The sequence below is a fragment of the Passer domesticus genome, chromosome 25, assembly GCF_036417665.1.
Source record: "Passer domesticus isolate bPasDom1 chromosome 25, bPasDom1.hap1, whole genome shotgun sequence".
Lineage (NCBI taxonomy): Eukaryota > Metazoa > Chordata > Aves > Passeriformes > Passeridae > Passer > Passer domesticus.
In genome coordinates this window covers 4,571,531-4,592,776 of record NC_087498.1, presented here as the reverse complement: position 1 = coordinate 4,592,776, position 21,246 = coordinate 4,571,531, and the positions used below count along the sequence as shown (strand labels likewise).

Below are 21,246 nucleotides of genomic sequence, written 5' to 3'. Positions count from 1 at the left end.
AAACGCGGCTGCAGCTGCAGCCCTCGGGGATCACCAGGGGGACAGCCCTGCATGTCCCAGCCCTTCCCTCGGCCAGGCACAGCAAGGCACTGACCCAGGTAAGGCTCAGGCAGCTCCGGGGGAGGCAGCTGCGAGGTTAAAGAAGGTTTTTCAACCCTCCTTCACCTCTGCAGCCCCTAAGGAATCGGGCGGAATTCAGTTTTTTCCCATTTTCCGTTCCTGGGGTGTGTGTGGGGAGCAGAACTCGGCAGGGCTGGGTCTCGTTTCAAGCAGAACTGAATTTGTGTCAGTTCTCAGTTGTTTCCTGGTTCTCTGGGGACTTTGAGAGCGCCAGAAATTGTCAGGTGAAGGAACTGTTGGTTGAGGTGGTGTCCGGGGTGTTTGTTCCGTGGTGAGGTGGGAATTTGGCATTCCCAAGCACGGTGTGGTGACGATAATTACAATTAGCTGAGCGTGCAGCAGAGTGTTAATTGGGAACTGAAATCCCAAGCAGAGCCCGTGCAGGTCAGTCCCATCCCCTATTCCCCATTTCCCTGGGCAGTGCTCCGGGACATTTCCCTGGCTCAGGGACTGCTCCGTGCCCACTCCTGCATTCCTAATCCCAAACCTTCCCATTTGTGCATTTTGTGCCCATGCTGACAGCTCAGAACTGCGCTGCTGGCAGCATTCCTGACGAATGTTAATTGGGGTTTAATTCCTGGATGGATCCTGAGGGAAGGGGAATTTGGGGAGGATGGAAGAGTGGCAGGTTTGGAGCTCTGCAGGGGAAGATGCAGCACAGACACTGAATTCTGCAAGTGTCCTGCTCTTACCCTGCATTGTGTGGGGACATTTTTATTATTAAAGAAAATTTCCCTTGCTTTTATACAAAAGGAAGTCCGTGAGCAAATTCAGAACCTCCCCCTGTGCAAAGGTGAGAGTTCTCTCTGCTGTGGGTTCCTGCAGCACTTCAAGCTGCTGCAAGGTTTTTTTGTCATAGACCTCTTTTAAAATAGAAATTAAAGAAGAAATCCACATTGAAAAATCATGGGGAGGTCTGGATGGAGTTTGGGTTTTCATCCTGAGGGCAGCAGAGAAGGAGGAGCAGCTCCAGGAGGCACCTCAGAGCCTGCCAGCCCCAGGAGCAGGGATGGGGACAGCCTCATCATCCTCCCACCTCACCAGAATACTGCAGGGAGCTGTGAAAGAGTGCGGAAATCAGGGGGGAAAACCATCCCAGACAGGAATAATCCCCATTTCAGAGAGGGGCAGAGAGGGCTGAACACCTTAAATCCTTTCCACCTGCCTTAGGGGCTGAGGTGCAACATGGAATTAGAGGATGGAAGTAGGGGGGGGAAAAATGTCCTTCAGAAGTGACGCTGTGATGTTGCTTTTTACTCAGAGCAGGAAAAAAGCGATTTCAAGCCCCTGAGGGAGGATGTGGGCTTACACCGTGGGCTTCACCGTGCTGCCCCACGTTGGAGGATTCCTTGGCTGGTTCCTGAGCAGGAAGGAGATCCCAGCGTGGTACGAGAAGCTGAAGAAGCCTTCGTGGTGCCCGTCCCGCAGAGTGTTCCCCGTGGCCTGGACCATGCTGTACACGGGCATGGGGTGAGTGCTGCCTCCTGTCCTCCTGTCCTGCTGTCCTGCTGCCCCTGGCACAGCCCTCAGCCCTGCCAGGCTCTGCCCCGGCTTTGGGGGCTCCTGTGCCAGCCAGGGGTGAGCCTGGCACGCTGCTGGCAGGGACACAGCCTGGGGGATGCCACCACCAGCCGTGGTGGCACCGGGCAGGGGGCAGGAGCCACTTTGGTGGGACAGGGGAGGTTTGGGAGGAGTGTGGGGCAGGGAATTGTGGAATGGAATAATGCTGCGAGGGGATCATCCAGTGCAGCTCCTGGCCCTGCACAGACACCCCAAAATCCCACCCTGGGCATCCCTGAGACGTCCTGGCAGCTCCCTGGGGATCCTGGGCAGTGCCCAGCACCCTCTGGGTGAAGAACTTTCCCTGATGTCCAACCTGACCCTCCCCAGAGCTGTTCCCTGGGCCTGCCCCTGCTCCCAGCTCAGTGCCTGACCTGCATCCTGCTGTGGAGCAAATCTCTGGTGGGGAAACCTCTCGTGCAGGAGGGACGAGGGTGGCACTAACGGGTGTCCCTCCCCACAGCTACGCCTCCTACCTGGTGTGGAACGACCTGGGTGGCTGCAGCAGCAAGGCCATCGTCCCCCTGGGGCTCTACGGGGCTCAGCTGGTGTTCAACTGGGCATGGCCACCCTTGTTCTTCGGTGCCCACAACCTGAACATGGTAACGGGGCTTCCCCGCTGGCTTTGGGGCTGCGCTGGGGGGAATTCTGTGGGAATTTGGGGCTGCAGCCACTCCTGCCCACAGACAATGGTATCAGCCCCCTCCAGCCTCGATAGCTGGGTGGGGGATCGGGGCTGGGCAGTGCCAGGGCTGCACCCCCCAGTTAAGGGTCGGGGCTGGGAGATAAAGTCCTTTGTGGGGTCACACCCTGAGTGACAACAGCGCTGTCACATCCCTGCGGGGAGCAGCCCCCGCGGGCTTATCGGGCACAGCCAGGGCGGGGCTGGGCACTGCCACACCCGGGCTGGGCACCGGGCTCTGCTCAGGTGCCAAGGCTGAGGTGACAGAGGCACAGCTGGGGATTGGCGTTTCCACCTGGATTTTGTCACTCTGGGGCTGAAAGTTGGAGGGTTTGTTCAGTGGCCACCAGCACGAGGAGGTTGTGTCAGCAAAGGGGACACTGGCCAGGAGAAGAGCTCATCTGTGGGATTCCATAATGAGCAGAGATGAGCACATTAATTATTCATGGTGTGACACACTCAGGTGTCATTGATCAGAGCCCAGGGACAATGTCCTGGGGGTTGGGGTCTCCCCAGTGCCAGCCCCTGATCCCTGTCCCAGCTCCTTACCTGTACCAGGTTATTTTGGAGTTTGTTCAGTGGCCACCAGGTTGTGTCAGCAAAGGGGACACTGGCCATGAGCAGGGTGTTCATCTGTGGGATTCCATAATGAGAAGAGCACATTAATTAGTGTGGGCTCGTGGTGTCACACTCAGATGTGGTCGGAGCCCAGGGGAAAGGTCCTGTGGGTTGGGGTCTCTCCAGTGCCAGCCCCCATCCCTGCCCCAGCTCCCCCCATTCCAGGATATTTTGGCCATTGGAAAGTTTGTTTGGTGACCACTGTCAGGAGCAGGTTGTGTCAGCAAAGGGGACAGTGGCCATGAGCAGGGCATTCATCTGCAGGATTCCATAATGAGAAGAGATGAGCACATTAATTAGTGTGGGCTCATGGTGTCACACTCAGATGTGGTCAGAGCCCAGGGACAGTGTCCTGTGGTTCGGGGTCTCTCCAGTGCCAGCCCCCCATCCTTGTCCCACTTCCCCACCTGTACCCGGGTCTTTTGGAAATTTTGTTCAATGGCCACCAGCACGAGCAGGTTCTGTCAGCAAAGGGGACAATAGCCATGAACATGGTGTTCAACTGCAGAATTCCATAATGAGCAGAGATGAGCACATTAATTATTCACGGTGTCACACTCAGAAGCGGTCAGAGCCCAGGGACAGCGTCCTGCGTGTCGGGGTGTCTCCAGTGCCAGCCCCCCAGCTCGCCCCCATCCCGGGATATTCCGGCAGGGCAGGCGGGGCCGTGCCGCGCTCCCCAGCCCGGGCTGACCTCTCTCCTGTGCCACAGGCTCTGGTGGACGTGCTGTGCCTGGACGCGCTGGCGCTGGGCACGCTGTGCTCCTGGTACCGCATCAACCGGCTGGCAGCGCTGCTGCTGCTGCCCTACCTGGGCTGGCTGGCCATGGCCACCTGCCTCACCATCCGCATCTGGAAGGACAACCCCGAGCAGAAGTCGGCCAAGAGCGACTAAAATCCTGTTTTGTAAGGTTAACTGGCCTGAGGTGGAACAATTTGGGGGGTTTGTTTTGGGATTTGCCTCCTCCTCCTTCTCCTCCCTTTGCTGACACAAACCCGGGGAGAGGTTTGCACCATTCCTTCCATTCCTAGGGTGTTCTCCAGCAGGTTTGGGGGATCCAGCTGATTTTTCAACATGGATTTCTATTTTAATTTTCATTTTAAAAGAGGTCTATGACACAAAAATCCTTGCAGCAGCTTGAAGTGCTGCAGGAACCCACAGCAGAGAGAACTCTCACCTTTGCACAGGGGGAGGTTCTGAATTTGCTCATGGACTTCCTTTTGTATAAAAGCAAGGGAAATTTTCTTTAATAATAAAAATGTCCCCACACAATGCAGGGTAAGAGCAGGACACTTGCAGAATTCAGTGTTTGTGCTGCATCTTCCCCTGCAGAGCTCCAAAGCTGCCACTCTTCCGTCCTCCCCAAATGGCCTTAATGCCACCAGGTCAAATTCCAGCAGTCAATTATTATCTGGAATAATTCAGGCTGGGAACCCCTCACCTGCCACCTTCCCCCCAGAGCAGAGCCTGGGCACACACCTGGCAAATCCCATCTCCTCTGCTGGGACCAAACCAAAATGGCCTTCACCTCTTTTTAAAGAACTAACTTGATTTGGTTTTATTTTTTTTTAATAAATGGATCTTTTTTAAAGAAATTACTTGATTTTTAAAAATAAATTGCTTGATTTTAAATATATATATATTACTTGATTTTTTTTAAAAGAAATTACTTGGGTTTTTTTTAAGAACTTGATTTTTTTTAATTACTTGAATTTTTAAGAAAATGCTTGATTATTAAAAAGAAATTTCTCCTTTTTTTTTTTGCTCTTTGTGCTGTTGCTTCGTGTTCCTGTATGCCCCAGTTTGTGCTTCAGCTCTTTATCTGCCAGCAGGGCTGGGTCTTGCTCTGCTGCTGGATGGAGATTGGGCTCTGCCTCCTCTTTGGGGGGCATCCCACTCCTTCCCCTCCCTGCTGTGGGATAAAGCAGCAATGAGCAGCACCCAAATGCTTCTCCCCAGAGGAAATTCCTCTCCTGCACCTCGGTGTGCCATCCCTCAGCAGAACTGAAAAGCTCACACCAGTGCCTTTGAAGAAAACTCTTCATTTTGTTCTTTTTTTCCAAGTACAGAGACACGAGAGCATGTAAAATTCGTGAGCCTGCTCCCCTGCCTCGAAGGTTGTGATTAATTATATAATTGGCAAAAAGCAGAATCTGTCAGGTGCAGTGCAAGTGCCTCATCCTGGAGCATTTCCAGGCCATTATCAATCAGGAAAGGTTAAAATAACAGGAATTCCGAAGGAATGGGATGGAATCAGACACAAGTGGTGCATGGACTCATCCTTGTCTGCCCCATTTCCTAAAAACCTGAGATCCGCTGTCTCCAGACAGAATTTACATCATTTTTAATTGCTAAAAGCACTAAATGTAAAGAGAAGGGGCACTTCTTCCTGGCACGGGCTGTAATTAATTTGGGCTGTAATTGGGGGTGTAATTGGGGGTGGGAGGGCTGAGCTGGGGCTGTAACATAAATTGTATTTGCTTTGAATAAACCAAGCCATTGGTTCTTTGGAGAATAAATAAATAAATCGGAGTTATTCTTGCTGGACTGGTTTGGGGTGAGGCTCCCCAAAGCTCAAGGGATCCAGGGAAGGGATTTGGGAAGGCTCCAGAGGTGGATTCATTCCTGGGGCAGGTTGGGTGCCCTCCTTGGGGACATCCTCCCTTGGGGACATCCCTGTGACAGGCTCCTCTGTGCCACCAGCCCAGCTCTGAGGAGAGCAGGACAATTCCTGCCTCTGGGACCCCCTGACCCCCGTCCAGCTGGGTTTTGGGAGATGCTGAACATTCCTGGATCCAGCCTGGATCTCTCAGCACCACTGAGACACGAACCCCGGGAGCTGGCAGCAGCTGGAATTTGTAGTTCCTTGTCAAATTTGGTGATTCTGTCATTTTGATCCATTATTTTTCCCCTCTTGGCTCGGGGTTTCTTTCCCCAGGGCTGTGTGTCCCAAGGAAAAGCTGCAGGAAAAGGCTGGGAGCAGGAGCAGCCCCACAAAGCCCTGCCAGCAGCACTGGTGACATCAAAAACTGCTGGAAAAAAAAAAAGGAATTAAAAAAAGAAATCCTAAAACACTTCAGGGCTTTCTTTTCTGTGATACCACTGCTCTTATTTACAGCTTCTGTGTCTCCCAGGAAGTCCCTCATGCCAAAGGAAAGGCAAATGTAAATTATTTCTCCCTCAAATGAAGGTGGGGTCTGGCTGCATGTTGGATTTGGGGGAGTTCAGGCTGATTTTGGCTCTGCCCATCCTGTCCTCAGGGAACAGGGATGAGCAGGAGGGATTAAAGGAGCCTTTATCTCCTTTTGGAAAGGGAAGAGAATTATTTAAATCTCATTTAAATTGATGGCTCTAGATCTGGCTCATACCTGCAACTCTTTAGTAACATTTCCAATTAAATAGATGAATGCATATTTGATCAGCTTTCATAAATTGGGACGATTTCCTTTTCCCACTTTTTTCTGCAGGCAAAGGAAAATCTGAAATTAAGATTAATAGATTTTTTTCCATGTGTGCCTTCCCCATTTTCCCAGCTGCTGGGACTGGCTGCCTTGTTCTTGTTTTCCTTCCAATTTCTCCTCCTCCCAGCCCACCTGTAAGTGCAGAAGGAGCTTTTCTTTGCCTCCTGCCTCTTCTCACAGGCAGCAAAAATAGCAAATATTCCTCCCTGTGATATCCAGAGCAACTTGAAATCAATTGGGAAAATTAAATTCAGTGAGACACCCTCCTGTATTAATATTTAAAGCAACATTTGGTGCATTTGCTGTTTAAACAAATACACTGAACCCCCTTGCATAAAAATAACTTTAATGACATTTCAAAGTCATCTGGAAGGTTTCTTGCCCAGACTGTGCAGCCAGCCCCAAACCAGCCTTGGTTTCACAGAATCCTGGAACTCTGGAATGGTTTGGGATGGAAGGAACTAAAGGATCACCCCCTGGGAGGGGCAGGGACCCCTCCCACTGTCCCAGGTCAGCCAAGCCCTGTCCAAGCTCGTGTTTGTCCAGCCCCAACCCCAGATTTGCCTTTGGAATGGGCAAATTCTTATTTTCCTTTCCTTTTCCTTTTCCTTTTCCTTTTCCTTTTCCTTTTCCTTTTCCTTTTCCTTTTCCTTTTCCTTTTCCTTTTCCTTTTCCTTTTCCTTTTCCTTTTCCCTTTCCTTTTCCCTTTCCTTTTCCCTTTCCTTTTCCCTTTCCTTTTCCCTTTCCTTTTCCCTTTCCTTTTCCCTTTCCTTTTCCCTTTCCTTTTCCCTTTCCTTTTCCCTTTCCTTTTCCCTTTCCTTTTCCCTTTCCTTTTCCCTTTCCTTTTCCCTTTCCTTTTCCCTTTCCTTTTCCCTTTCCTTTTCCCTTTCCTTTTCCCTTTCCTTTTCCCTTTCCTTTTCCCTTTCCTTTTCCCTTTCCTTTTCCCTTTCCTTTTCCCTTTCCTTTTCCCTTTCCTTTTCCCTTTCCTTTTCCCTTTCCTTTTCCCTTTCCTTTTCCCTTTCCTTTTCCCTTTCCTTTTCCCTTTCCTTTTCCCTTTCCTTTTCCCTTTCCTTTTCCCTTTCCTTTTCCCTTTCCTTTCCTTTCCTTTCCTTTCCTTTCCTTTCCTTTCCTTTCCTTTCCTTTCCTTTCCTTTCCTTTCCTTTCCTTTCCTTTCCTTTCCTTTCCTTATTTCCTTTTTCTCTTCCCTCTTTTTCTTTCCCCCTTTTCCTTTCCCCTTTTTCCTTCCCCCCTTTTTCCTCTCCCCTTTTTCCTCTCCCCTTTTTCCTCTCCCTCCTCCCACCCCACAACCCACAGCTGCCCCATCACTCTGCTGCAGCCCTCCCCGATTTCCCCCCCTGGAGCTGGGTTAAAGCGCCCACCCAGGTGCCAGCCAGGGTTTGTCACCTCCGTGCAGGTGACACAGCCACTCTGCCAGGCCCTGCCCCAGCTCTGCTGCTGCAGGACACCAATTCCTGTGCTTGGAGCTCTCTTTCCAGCAGAGCTGCTCGCAGGGAGCAGCAGCAGGAGCTGCAGCCCTGCTGGGAGCTGTCATTAACTCCCAGTTGGGCTTGGAATTAATTGGGGAGGCAGCAGCGCCTGCCAAGGCTCCTCAAGTGCCAGGCTGGGAACGGAGAGCCAGGGAGGGTCTGCATGGAAGGTGAGAGCATCCCTCACCTGGGCTCAGCACAGCTGGGCACCTTTCAGCAGGATTTGGGCACTGCCCAGGTCAGTCCCGTGCGACAGGAGCGTTTCCAGCCCTCTTTGAAACCTTTTGGGTGCTGAGGCAGGAGGAGAGGGCCAGGTGAGAACCCCAAAGGAAGGGAGGAAGGGAAGCTGTCAGTGTTTATTTATTTGTCCCGTAGTTACAGCTGGAAAAAGCAGGAGGGGGCTGGCTGCCAGACAGTGTCTCTAGGGAGACATTTGTTAGTGCCACCAGCTGTCCCCTCGGCATGGAGAGCACGGCTGAGCCGTGACTCACCCGGCCAGGCTCTTATTTCACTCTCCCATCTATCCCAAAATGTTCCTCTGGCCCCACAATGCCATAAAAGCTCCCTGTTCCTGGCAGGGCCTGTGGCAGGCAGGTGATGGGACATGGGGACAGCCAGGTTAACCCCAGGAATTGCTGCTGCAAAGGGAGGGACAGCCTGGACCTGCAGGGACACAGGGCCACGGAGATCCCTGTTTGGGGACAAAAGCCATCAGAGCGCTCAGGGGTGCCTCTAGAGCCACTGAGGAAGCTGCTCTGGACTTGGATGGATGCAGGATCCTCAAAATCCAAAACTCCAGCAGAGCCTGGAAGGTTCTCCCAGCACAGGCTGTCCCTTAGGCCTGTCCTGTGTGTCCCCTGTGGCTGAGCCGTGATCCCCCGGCAGGGCTGGGGCTCAGGGGGCTGGGAAGGGCCTGGAGAGAAACCTGAAGGGTTTGGAGAGTCCTGAGGGAGCTGAGAAAGCTTTGGAGAGTCCTGAGGGAGCTAGGAAGGGCCTGGAGAATCCTGAGGGAGCTGGGAAGGGTTTGGAGAGTCCTGAGGGAGCTGGGAAGGGTTTGGAGAGTCCTGAGGGGGCTGGGAAGGGTCTGGAGAGTCCTGAGGGAGCTGGGAAGGGTTTGGAGAGTCCTGAGGGGGCAGGGAAGGGTTTGGAGAGTCCTGAGGGGGCTGGGAAGGGTTTGGAGAGTCCTGAGGGAGCTGGGAAGGGTTTGGAGAGTCCTGAGGGAGCTGGGAAAGCTTTGGAGAATCCTGAGGGAGCTGGGAAGGGTTTGGAGAGTCCTGAGGGAGCTGGGAAGGGTTTGGAGAGTCCTGAGGGAGCTGGGAAGGGTTTGGAGAGTCCTGAGGGAGCTGGGAAGGGTTTGGAGAGTCCTGAGGGGGCTGGGAAGGGTTTGGAGAGTCCTGAGGGAGCTGGGAAGGGGCTCAGCCTGGAGCAAAGGAGGCTCAGGGGGAATTTGTGGCTCTGCACAACTCCCTGCCAGGAGGGGACAGCCAGGGCGGATTTGGGATCTTGTCGCAGGGAACAGGGACAGGAGGAGAGGGAACGGCCTCAGGCTGGGCTGGGGAGGCTCAGGTTGGACATCAGCAGGAATTTCCTCCTGGAAAGGGCTGGAAGGGGCTGCCCAGGGGGTTTGGAGTGCCCATCCCTGGAGGTGGCACTGAGTGCTCAGGGTGAGGATTGGGCACAGCTGGGACACGATGATCCCGAAGAGATTTTATGAACAAATTCAGAGCCAGCTGGATAAAATATGAAATCAGTGGGGACAGGGACAGGTGGAGAGGAACCTCAGTACAAACTCTGCAATTTGGGGTCCCTGAGTGCTGCTGGGAGGCCCCTCCTGAGCCCTTGGGGACACATTTGGGGTCACAAGCAGCCACCAGAGCCCTCACCCACCCCCAGCTCCGACACAGCAGCTCCGTGGTGCCCTTTTATATTTTTGGCTGCAGTGGGGGGAGGATCATGGCTGTTCCAAGCACTGCCCTAGAAGGAGCTGGGGAGCAGCTGGGAAAGGCTGGAGAGAGGGGGAACCTCAGTGCCACATTCCCCAGATTAGATTAGAGCTCAGCCCTCGGAGGGGCCAGGCTAAAGCTGCAGCAAAATTGGGACCCCAGCCAGGAAGAGCTTCCAAAAATAAAGCAGAGTGGGTCAGAGGGACTGGAGAGGGGCTGAGATGCTGCTAGAAAATATGAGGATTAGGAGGAAATGAGCTGTCAGTCATTGGGAGAGGATTCCCACCCTAAAAGCAGCCCCTGAAATGTCAGAGGTGACAGCAATTGGACAGGGGAGGTGGAATTTGAGCGTTGTCACCACACAGGAGGCAAAACACCACCCCTGCCCTGCAGGAAAGTATTCTAGGCTTAAAAAGAAATAAAATCCTGCACCATGGAAGATATATGTTCCATGGATAGGATGTCTTGAAATTTGTCAAATCCTTGGTTGGGCTGTCACCACTGTCACCTAAACAACACCACCTAAACAACAACTCATCAAAGGGGTGCTCTGTCCCCAAAAACTGCATCCATGGTGGCACTGGGGAAAAACTCCAAAGGATATCCAGCCCAGCAAAGGCAGGGTGATGGCAAGGGGGCTGGGAAGAGCAGCCAGAATTAATTATCTGTGATAATTTGTTATTAATTTTCTCTGATAATAAATGACCTGCCTGATGGTGTGGATTTATTTCCCTTTGTGATGGTGCAGCCTCCTCCCAAGGCTCTAAAGAGCTGAATTTAACAGGATCACAAAGGCTGACTTGGCTCCAAAGCAGATATTCCCACAGATTTGATTTTTATGGAATACCTCTTCTCCTCTTCCAACTAAGAGCAGGTTTTTCCACTAATACTGACTGAATACTCCATCAAATACAGATGAATACTCCACATTTACTCAAAGCTTGCTGGTGGTGGATTCTGAGTGCAAAGCCCACAGTACTGGAGGTTTGATTTCCAATGTGCTTTGATCCCAAAATCCTGCACAGCCACGCTTTTCCCACCTCCTTTGCCCCATGGCATGGCCAGGATTGGTCCCTGGGGAAACCTCACCCAGGTTTTTAATTAAACTCGGCTCAGGCAGGATTGATACAAACTGTAAGTGATTGAAATTGAGAGTGAGATGCTGGGATAGTTTAATATAATCCTGAAGGGAACAAAAAAGAGAGGGAAAACCCCTCCAACCCAGCTGTACCCCAGTGCACTGGGAATTTCTGGAACAGAAAGGAGGAAAATACAGAACAATGGGAGAAGTAGCACTGCTGCCCACTGCGAATTCCAGCTGGATTTTCAAATATTTGGGAGAAGGTTCTGGCTTGGATTTACAGCTCCAACCAGGAGATTTCCCCCTCAGAGTCCTGCATGAGGAGGATGGGAGGAACCACAGGATGCTCCAGGTGATCCAGGAAGCCAAACCCACCAAAAGCAGAGATTTTCCAACAAAACAGCCACGACCCCTTCCCCTCTTGCCTGGGCCAGGCCAGGCTGAGCTGGTCCTTCAAGGTCAGCCGTGGAATCCACTGGCAGAGGAGGGAGAGGGCTGTGAGAGCAGGGAGTGCCCCGTGCCAGCCATCCGTCACCCCTCGGGATAAATACCCGCCAGAGCTTCCAGGATTTTCCATCAGGGAAAATGATGGGCTCCTCCTGCCCCCTGAGAAGTTGTCACTTGGTTTGAAATGAAAAGGGGAGCAGAAGGGGCTGCTGAAAGGAGCTGGAGAGGGCAGGGGAAGGAGGTGACACCTGAGAGCCCTGGGTCACCCAACCCTGTCCAGCCCCTGCCGCCGCCGCTGCTTTGTTCCATATTTAGTTCCTGACAACTGTGCCTGGGGCAGGAACTCCCAGCTCTGTTTTCCCTCCTCCCTCGGCTCCCAGGGCTCTCAGAAATTGCTCTTTCTCTCTCCCAGTGGCCACAGCTCGGTCCCAGTGTGCTGGGGAAGATGGCAGAGAAGCAGGAGGAGCCCAGCAATGCCCAGAACGGGGAACCCGACAACGCCGAGGAGGGCGAGGGGAAGAAGAAGAAGGTGAAGAGGGAGGACCTGCCACCCTTTGAGATTGTCACAGGGTAAGAGACTGGGATTTGAATATGGAATTGGGGGACTTCGGTGAGCTCTGTCTCAGCTTTTAGGTCAGGCAACACAAGCAGCATCTTCTGCAGTGAGTTTCTGAAGAGTCTGAAATGGTTTGGATTTATTGTGGGATTTTGTTCTAAGTTTTGCTGACTTTTTGGAGGATGGACTCCCACCAGGCAGGCACAGAAGTGTATTGGTTTTAGAGGAACAGCTCTGTTTCTGCAGTGCACTTGTTTTATAGGAACAGCTCTGTTTCTGCAGTGCTGGTTCCCTCCCAGCCCTGCTGACGGGATGGGGATGGAGGTGTTGGCTTTGATGAGAGCTCAGTATTGATTTCTTGCTGTGATCAATGGCTCTTGTCTGAGAGTTTCTCCACCTGTGGATCAGGAAAAACACCCCTGCTATGGCTGATTGGCTTGATGGGCCTGAGGGACACATTTTTCCAGAGACCTAAAGGTTCACATTTTCAAGAGCTCCACAGCCACAGCTGGAACCTGACTTTTATAAAGAAACCAAAAAGCCCAACTTGCAGAAAGGCTCCAAAACAAGAGGCAGTTCTGAAGGCAGCAGGGCAGCAGGGAGCCTGGCCTTTGGAAAAGCAGAATATCACAGGGCTCTGGTGGAAGCTGAACTCAGCCATAATTGACAGCTGCAAGTAGGAAAAGCCCTGGGTGTCTGCTCCCTCCAAATGCTCCCTGGAGGAGCAGCAGGATGAGTCCTTCTCCCCTCATATTTCCCTTATCAGTCACCAAAGGAGTGTCCCATCAAATAAATCAACCTCAGGAATTCCTCCAGCTACTTAAAACTAAAGCTCAGGCCTCCAAAATCTCCCCTGGAATCCTTCTGGCTGTGCCATGGGCCGTGCAGGTGAAATTTGGCTGTGTGTTCCAACCAGGATGAGTGAGGCAGGACAGCACCCCACCACAAAATTGTGTTCCATTCCTGCTCAGGGGAGGAAAAATCTCCATTCTCTTCTCAAGATGTGAAAAAAATCCCTTCTTGGGGCAGTCTCTGTCACACATAATCATAGAAATAAATGATTAGCAGTGGTTTTTAAGGAAAGAAATCCCTCTGCTAGGACTGGAGCTAAAGCACCAAAAATTGTGGATATAAACCACTGGGCCAAGTTCTGAACACTTAAGACAAGTCCCAGTATGAATTTTAATGAGAAAATTGGGTTTTCTAGCCTTGGAGCACTCGGCCTGCAGTTAGAAATGCTGAGGGACTGAGCAGGATGTCCAAACTTCCCTGCTAAGCCCAAGGCCCTGGAAAACCAGGGCTGGAAAACTCCCTCAGCACCATCCTGCAGTTAAATCCCTTCTTGGAATGCCACAGGCGTTCCAGGATTTGTCAGGATTTTCCACCCTGCAAAGGGGAGAGTGAGGAAGTGAAACAGAAATCCTAAAGGAGCCCCAAAGAGGTAGAGAAACCCCAGGGATTTTTTTAGTTTCATTTTAAGGAGGACACCAGGAGATCAGGCCAGGTCCTGACCTGGGATCACCACGTGGATTTTTCCAGTGATTTACAAATTCCCAGGCAATCAAGGCAGTTATGGGAGTGATGAGGAAACACAAGTGCAGCCAGGGAAGAAGCACTTAAACCCAATTATGTTGCATTTCAGCTTTAGCCCTTGGATTAGGGGCATCTCAGGACTCCCAGCCAAGTTCTCACTCTGCTGCTTACAGCTCCAGGAGGAGCCTGGCTTCCAGGAATCCCTGGGAAGCCAATTACTCTCTTTAAGAATATTATCCTATTTTTTTTTTTGACTGAACACAGCCTGTAATCCCAATCTGGGAGCATTTCCTGCCACATTTCTTTCCACTTTCCCCAGGTGTAAATGAGGCTTCTTGTAGGAATAATTCCTTGTTACTCTTTCAGATAATCCACATTTTTATTTCCTCATTAGATGTTTTCCTTCTCTCCTGTGTCACAGTGCCAAGGTCACATCTCAATATGATCTATCACTTTCCTACTCAGGGAAAACTGATAAATTAGGTTGGAGCATTTAGAAATCCCTAAAAAATGTCATTTAACGATGCTTTTCAGGGAAGGTTTCAATTTTGACATTTCCTATCCTCAGGTGAGCTATGCCACCCCAGCCTGGTGTCAGAGCAGGGGTTTATATTGAGAATATTGGGGAATTCAGTGCCTGTGAACAGTTTATAAATTATTTCCATAAACATTTTCACTCTCCACAACCCCTGACAGGAGGCTGGAGCCAGGTGTGGATCAGCCTCTTCCCCCAGACAACAGGATGAGGGGAAATGGCCTCAAATTGTGCCAGGGGATGACATCAGGGGGAATTTCTTCACAGCAAGGGTTGCCAGGCATTGCAATGGGCTCTGAGCGTTGTTTCTATTCCTTCTTGGAACGTTATTAATTGAGCTAATGCAGATTCCAAAGTGCTGGGAGCAGAATGGAGGTGAACATCCCAGCTAAGCCCAGGCACACACCGAGATAAGCAAGAAAATCCATCAGGGAGGGCTGGCTAAATGCAGCTCCCAGTCAATCCTGCCTGAGTCAATCCATCCTGGAGCAGGGTGCTGCTGCTTCAGCTGTTCCATGGAAACCCAGAGCCAACCTCGTCACTGCTGTGACCCCTTTGCTGTCAGAGTTAAATCAGGGATGAAATTCCCTGTGCCTCTGATGTATTTAAAAACCTGATGTTATTGTGAAACAACTCACTGCAGACTTTGCTCTGGAATGGGCGTCTCATGTCTGTCCTTCAAAAAATCATTAATTAAAGAACCCTTAGCCAAAGAAGCACTCATCATCCGGGATCCCAAGCAGGAAATGTGCAATTCTTGGAAGCACATGCATTTTTTCCCACTCTTTTCCATCCCTTTCCCTTCCCATCTCCAGAGCCATGCCACGAGATGTTCCACCAGGAGGTCATCTTGGAGTCACAGAAGGGAAGATGTGGACAATAAATTAAAAGAGTAGGTGAAGTTTATCAGTAGGGACTCCAGCAGGAAATCCACATCTTCACAGCAAAGTTGGATTTGATCCTGGATATTTCATAACCTAAACTTTGGAACACAGAAACCAGGGGCAAGGCAGTGATTTGCCCACGGGATTTGGGGCATGGGTAGAGGTGACCCAAAAGTGTGACATAAACCTGCCTCTGAGCCTCCTCTCTGCTCTCCTCTCCTAGGGAACGCCTCCCAGCCATCTTCTTCAAATTCCAGTTCAGGAACGTGGAGTACAGCTCGGGCAGGAACAAAACCTTCCTGTGCTACGTGGTGGAGACGCAGGGCAAGGAGCCGGTGACCAGCCGGGGCTACCTGGAGGACGAGCACGCGGCCGCCCACGCCGAGATGGCTTTCTTCAACACCATCCTGCCCACGTGCCAGGCGGGCGCCCGCCACGACGTCACCTGGTACGTGTCCTCCAGCCCCTGTGTCACCTGCGCCCAGAGGATCTGCGAGGCCCTGCGCAAGAACAAGGGGCTGCGCCTCACCATCATGGTGGGCAGGCTCTTCATGTGGGAGGAGCCCGAGATGCAGGCGGCCCTCAGGAGCATGAAGGAGGCGGGCTGCAAGCTGAGGATTATGAAGCCTCAAGACTTTGAGTATGTCTGGAAGAACTTTGTGGAGCAGGAGGAAGGGGAGGAGGCCAAGTCCTTTGTGCCCTGGGAGGATATTCAGGAGAATTTCCTGTACTACGAGGAGAAGCTGGCGGAGATCTTGCACTGAGGCTCAGGTGAGTGAGGGGGTCACTCATTAACTCTCCTCTCTTTAATTTGGGTTCCAATTTCTCTTACTGCTAGCTGAATATTGCTAATAATCCCAGGCAGTGGCTTTCCCCTGCCAGGGGCTCCCCCACAGCACATTCCCAAGGGATTTAGTGTTTTTCTGTCTTCCCCTCCAGGAATAAGAAGGTTCCAGGGCCACCAGAACACCTCCCTGTTCCCCACAGGGTTGATGTTTAGGACAACAGGGAGAGGAATGCAGATTGAAGGGGATTTTACTCATACCCCAAAGTCTAAAAAACACCAATAAAGGAAATCCCAGTGGTTGCAGAATTCCCTTTTCTATGGGGCACTGAGGAGTCACCTCTGAGTCTCTAGGATGTCTCTTTTTCCCTCCCCAGGATCAGAAAGGATCCATGAAGAGATGTGACAGACCTGGGACAGTCCTGCTTCCCAAAGCTTTGATTCCAGCAGGATGGAGAACCAGCCTCTGGGAAACAAGGCCCTGTGGGACTCCAAACACACACACACAACACAGACCTCTGGTGTTTGGGATTTTTTGGGTGTTTTTTGTTCCTCCCCCTCCCTGCCCCAACCAAACCCATGCTGTGGTGAAAGGGATGGCAGTGATCCACAGGCAGGCTGTGGGATCACATTCTGGGAATCCTTCATGGGAAAAGACCTTAGAGCAAAGCTGCTGGTTAGGTAAATACATTAGAAAGTGGAAAAGAAAGGGATTTAAGGTGAAAAAGAAGTTTTCTCCCTCTGTTCTCCTCAATAGTCAGAGCTGTGATTTAATTCAGGGCCAACAGCTCTCTTCCAAATCTGATGGAGCCCGAGAACTTGATATCAAACAATGTTATTTGGGATATAAACCTGGGAAAAGCAGAATGAAATAAAATGGGAAGCCACTGCAAAAGCCAAAACACTGTTTATTCCTTCTTCTCTACTTGCAAGAAGTCCTAAATTGAACCTGACAAGTCTGAGTTCAAGGACATCCCGGGACAGCCACACAGGGAATATTTTGTAGCTGGGAAGGGAGAACTAAATGCCAAAAAAATTTCCAGAGTACACACAACTGTTGGAGAGCAGGATCATTTTCCATGTAAAACAAAGCTCACGGGGATACCATGAGTTAGGAACCAGGACAAAAACCCAGACACAAATAAGGGGAAGGACTGAATCCATGAGCAGCCTCAGTGCCTGTTCTGGATCAGCTCTCTGCTCCAAATTCCTCTTTGTTGTTTTTCCCAGCTACAGCAATTCCCCACCAAAGAGTTCTACAAAATATGGGCAGGGAACAAGGAGAGTAAGGATAAAGACAAACAGGATTTGCATCAGCAAAAAGCCCCACAGAACTGAGTAACCCAGTCCCTTCCCAAGGAATCCTATCAAGAACCCTGTCATGCTACAAAATTCCCAACTCTCATGTCCCATTTTTATATTTCAACACACCTGGCACTTTTCTGGGCATTTAGAATGACAGAAGTCCAAAAGATTTGTTATTGTGGGGGGGTTTAAAAACCAAACAGGAAGGAAAAGTCTGTGGCAGTTCCTCAGTTCTGGAACAAACTCTTCCAAATCAGGAGTTTCCCATGGATCTCAGGAACCAGGGGTGGTACTGATTTGCTTTTGTTTTGGCTGACAAACACCAACCTTTGTGTAACACCTGGACTATAAATGCAACAAACAAAGAAATGTGAAAATCCCACCTCAAACCCCATCCTGTGAGTTTTAGAGCACATGAGCCTGTTTGGATCCTCACCAAGAGCTCTGCAGACCATAAATTACAGAGCTGCCGGATAAAACACACCCACCAGGTGGATTTCCTCCCCTCCAGCATTCCCTGCAATCCCAGCCTGTCCCCAGAACAGCCACAGGTACCAATCCAACAGCAGGGCACCGTTTATTTCACATCACACCATGATCCTGAGTGAGCACAATCCCAGCAAACCCAATTTGTGGCCGGAAGGGAGAAATGAAACCGTTCCACGTGTGAGAAGAGGTGAGTGACCCCAGAGCCAGGCAAACAGAACAAAGCAGAGGTGCCAGCGCTGCCCGGGGCAGTGCCAACCCGAAGAGAAGCCCGAGTCCCCACGAGGCAGCGGCTCCGTTCGCTGCGCGGAGCCCCAGTGACACCTGGTGGCTGCAGGGACACACTGGGAGCTCCCCCCGGGCTTTCACAGCGCCGCTGCCGCCTGCTAATTAACAACCCAAATTAACTTCTCGGGAGCTTGTCGCTGTCACTGTCACACGAGTGAGTGGCACCCGAAGGCAGAACGTGCTCCACATACAGGTCCCATCTTGTCAGTTCATAGGTTCTGCTCCCAAACTGGGGGAAATGGGGATCTTTGTTCTGCTCACAGGGTGTAAACTGTGATCTTGATGTCGGTGTTCTCAAACACTTCCTCAAGGATGGCTGACACCTTTTCCCACTGCAGGCCGTCGAGTCCACATCCAATCCTGGAAGACAAAGCACCAAAAGAGCCTTGTTGGGCCTTGTGCTGTGCCCAGCCAGCCCTGGAGCAGCTGCAGTTTGAGGTGGCCCTGCCACACCTCCCCATGAACCCACAGAACGTGGGAGAACAAGGAAACAAATGCACAGGGAAATGCAAATTAGATCTGCCCAATTAAACAGAGGAGCTGGATAGAGGTGGATGCTTGAATTCTTATTTCACAGCAGGGGATCATCCCTCAGACATCCTTCTGGAAATTAAACACCCAAGCATTGGCATCCAGCTGCTGAGCCCCTCACCTGGGCATGGAGATGTCGGTGACTCCGTTGTTCAGGCAGTGAGCTTTCATGGCTTCCAAACTCTTCTGCATGCTCTCGTAGGTGGGCTTGTGAGAAACCTTCTGCTTTGTAATCTACAGAAAAATAGAAAAGCTCAGCTGTGCCTAAGGCACGACCCCTGCAAACTTCTGTCTGTTATAAATACTGGTATAAAACACACATTCCCTCATATGCCAGAACTCCACACCCAAACTTGCCTCTGTGGAAAGGCCTGAGCAAAGAACATTTCCCAGTTTAAAACACTCTAATTTAGCAGCCAGCTCTGTCCAGGTAAAGTGGAAATGCAGATACACACAACAGCTTGGCTGCTCCTCACAAGCAATGCTTAAGGACACATCTCTTATTGAGAGAACATTCCAGAACTCCCTTCCAGTGCCCAAAGGGAGGCAACAAGGCAGAGACTATTTATTTACAAGGCCTGGAGTGACAGGACAAGAGAAATGGCTTCACGTTGCCAGAGGGCTGGGTTAGATGGGATATTGGGAAGGAATTGTTCCCTGTGAGGGTGGGGAGGCCCTGGCACAGGCTGCCCAGAGCAGCTGTGGCTGTCTCATCCCTGGATGTGTCCAAGGCCAGGCTGGACAGGGCTTGGAGCACCCTGGGATAGGGGAAGGTGTCCCTGCTCAGGATGAGCTTTAAGGTCCCTTCCCACCCCAACCATTCTGTGATTCCTGATTCCATGAACATGACCAAAACCCCCACAGCTATTAATGCCTGATGTGTGACACAGTTTAGCTCCAGGGAGGTGTCCCAGGGCCACCCCAGCCCTTACCAGGTAGTAAATGTAGCGGTCATCCCTCTGCAGCACCGCCACCTCACCCGTCTTCTTCTCTAAGGCACAAAAATCAAGGTGTTTTTACAACAGCCACACTCCACAACCCCAACAGCTCCAACTGCCTCCCTGCTGGAAACCAGGAGCTCCTCCAGGCACCACTCACTTTGATCCAGGAGCTCCTGGACACCACCAAACTTCTTCTTGAAGAGCACGGCGATGCCGGCGCCCATGCGGCAATCCTCGCTGATGCAGTGAGCCAGGGCGTCCGTGCCCGGGCACGAGAACAGGTCCCCCTTCACACACCTGATCTGCAGGGCAGGGCAGCAACACGGCTCAGAGAGCACACCTGGGCACGCAGGTGGCCAGGGACAGGGCAGCAAGAGGGGCAGGGTTTGAGTTTGCTGTACGTGTTTGAGCTGGCACGGGCTACACACCCAAGGGAGGGAATTACCGACCCCACGTGTGGAATTACCAACCCCACGGACAGAACTGCAAACCAAATTCACAGCAGTACAAGCCCAACTCAGAGAATAACAAACCCAATCTAGAGAATTACAAACCCAATCTAGAGAATTACAAACCCAACACAGAGAACTGCAAACCCACTACAGAGATTTGCAAACCCACTACAGAGAATTACACGCCCCGCACACAGAATTACAAACCCGCTACACCTTCTCAACAAGATGATTTATGAGCATCATCTAGCAGCTCAGCAGGCAATCTTACAAAATCAAAGCTTAAAAGGGTAATTATGTGACAGGGAGCACAGCTGGATTAGTGAAACCCCTGCAGCAGCACCAGGCTCGAGGTGCTCAGGCAGGCAGGTGAGCTCTGTGCTGCTGCACAGCATCTGCCTCACTATTACACACAAAAAGCACACGGAATTCAGCACTGGCAGGCACTCTGCTCTCAAAAGCTGCAGGAAGCAGCCAGTGCCGTGCTGTCAGGGCTGTAATGAGGGGAAAGCCTCTTTGCACACACAATAATATCCCATGTAACCCGTTTCCTACGCACTCTCTCCTCCTGATCCTTGGAGAAGTGGGTGGCCATGGTAACGTGGGGTATGGAGAAGGCTCCTGCGGCTGGAAAGATGAGAGAAAAACAATTATTAGGAACCTCAAGCTAGGCAGTAAGAGTGTGTTAGCGGGGGCGAGGCTGATCCTAATTCTATCTGTGACAGCGGGACAACCACGACACCCCTGAAGATGCCGCTGGCCCTGGCCCGGTCCCGCTGCGCCCGGGAGGAGGCCCCAGCCCTGAGTCACCGCACAATGGGCACCCCCAGGCTGCCTCCCTCCTCCTCATCACCATCATCACCCTCCTCCTTCCCCTCCCACCCCTCAGGGCCGCTCGGCCGCCGCACCCGCGGGGCGCACAGCGATCAACCGGGCCGGGCCCACGGCCTGCGCCACGCCGAGCCTGCCCAGCGCCGCCCACATCGCTCCGGCCGAGCCGCAAGGGCGGCCCCGCCTCACGGCCACAGCGCACCGCCTCAGCCGCTCCGCCTCAGGGGGACATTGCCGACACCGCCTCGGCCTCAGCGGCTCCGCCTGGCGGCGAAATGGCGGACGCGCCTCGCGGGGAGTTGGCGGGTCGTCCGCAGCCCGCAGGGCGGTATCGCCGCACACAACACGGCGATACAGCCCCACACAACACGGCAATACGGCCCCACACAACACGGCGGTACGGCGGCACACAGCACGGGGATACAGCCGCACACAACACGGCGACACGGCCCCACACAACATGGCGGCCCCGCCCCACACAACATGGCGGTACGGCCGCACACAACACGGCGCTATAGCCGCACACAACACGGCGTCAGCGCCTCACATAACACGGCGGTACGGCCGCGCACAGCACGGCGATATAGCCGCACACAACTCAGCGATACAGCCACACACAACATGGCGGCACCGCCCCACACAACATGGCGGCCGCGCCTCTCCGCGCGCGCGGGCGGACCCTCCCCACGGCCCCGCCCCAGAATATTCCGGACAGGGGGC

The 21,246-nt window shown here is 52.2% G+C and overlaps 2 protein-coding genes across 4 annotated transcripts; one reads left to right on the top strand and one right to left on the bottom strand.

Annotated features, from left to right (window-relative positions):
- On the top strand, positions 1–16,999 carry APOBEC2 (apolipoprotein B mRNA editing enzyme catalytic subunit 2). Of its 2 annotated transcripts, XM_064399023.1 has the most exons (6): positions 1–98; positions 1,382–1,590; positions 2,144–2,282; positions 11,813–11,970; positions 15,132–15,679; positions 16,070–16,999. In XM_064399023.1, the coding sequence occupies exons 2-5, from the start codon at positions 1,418–1,420 to the stop codon at positions 15,670–15,672; spliced, it is 1,011 nt and encodes a 336-aa protein (XP_064255093.1). In that variant the 5' UTR covers positions 1–98; positions 1,382–1,417; the 3' UTR covers positions 15,673–15,679; positions 16,070–16,999. The 2 variants fall into 2 exon arrangements, with proteins under 2 accessions (XP_064255093.1, XP_064255092.1); XM_064399022.1 differs by lacking the exons at positions 1–98; positions 1,382–1,590; positions 2,144–2,282 and adding an exon at positions 9,273–11,305.
- Positions 16,584–21,003, bottom strand: OARD1 (O-acyl-ADP-ribose deacylase 1). 2 transcript variants are annotated; one of them, XM_064399020.1, is made up of 6 exons: positions 20,604–21,003; positions 20,255–20,322; positions 19,401–19,545; positions 19,235–19,293; positions 18,424–18,536; positions 16,584–18,131 (listed from the first exon to the last, which is right to left on the bottom strand). In XM_064399020.1, exons 1-6 carry the CDS (start codon positions 20,986–20,988, stop codon positions 18,029–18,031), a joined length of 873 nt encoding a protein of 290 aa, XP_064255090.1. In that variant the 5' UTR covers positions 20,989–21,003; the 3' UTR covers positions 16,584–18,028. The 2 variants fall into 2 exon arrangements, with proteins under 2 accessions (XP_064255090.1, XP_064255091.1); XM_064399021.1 differs by having other exon boundaries at positions 20,729–20,801.
- Between the last annotated feature and the right edge of the window lie 243 nt (positions 21,004–21,246).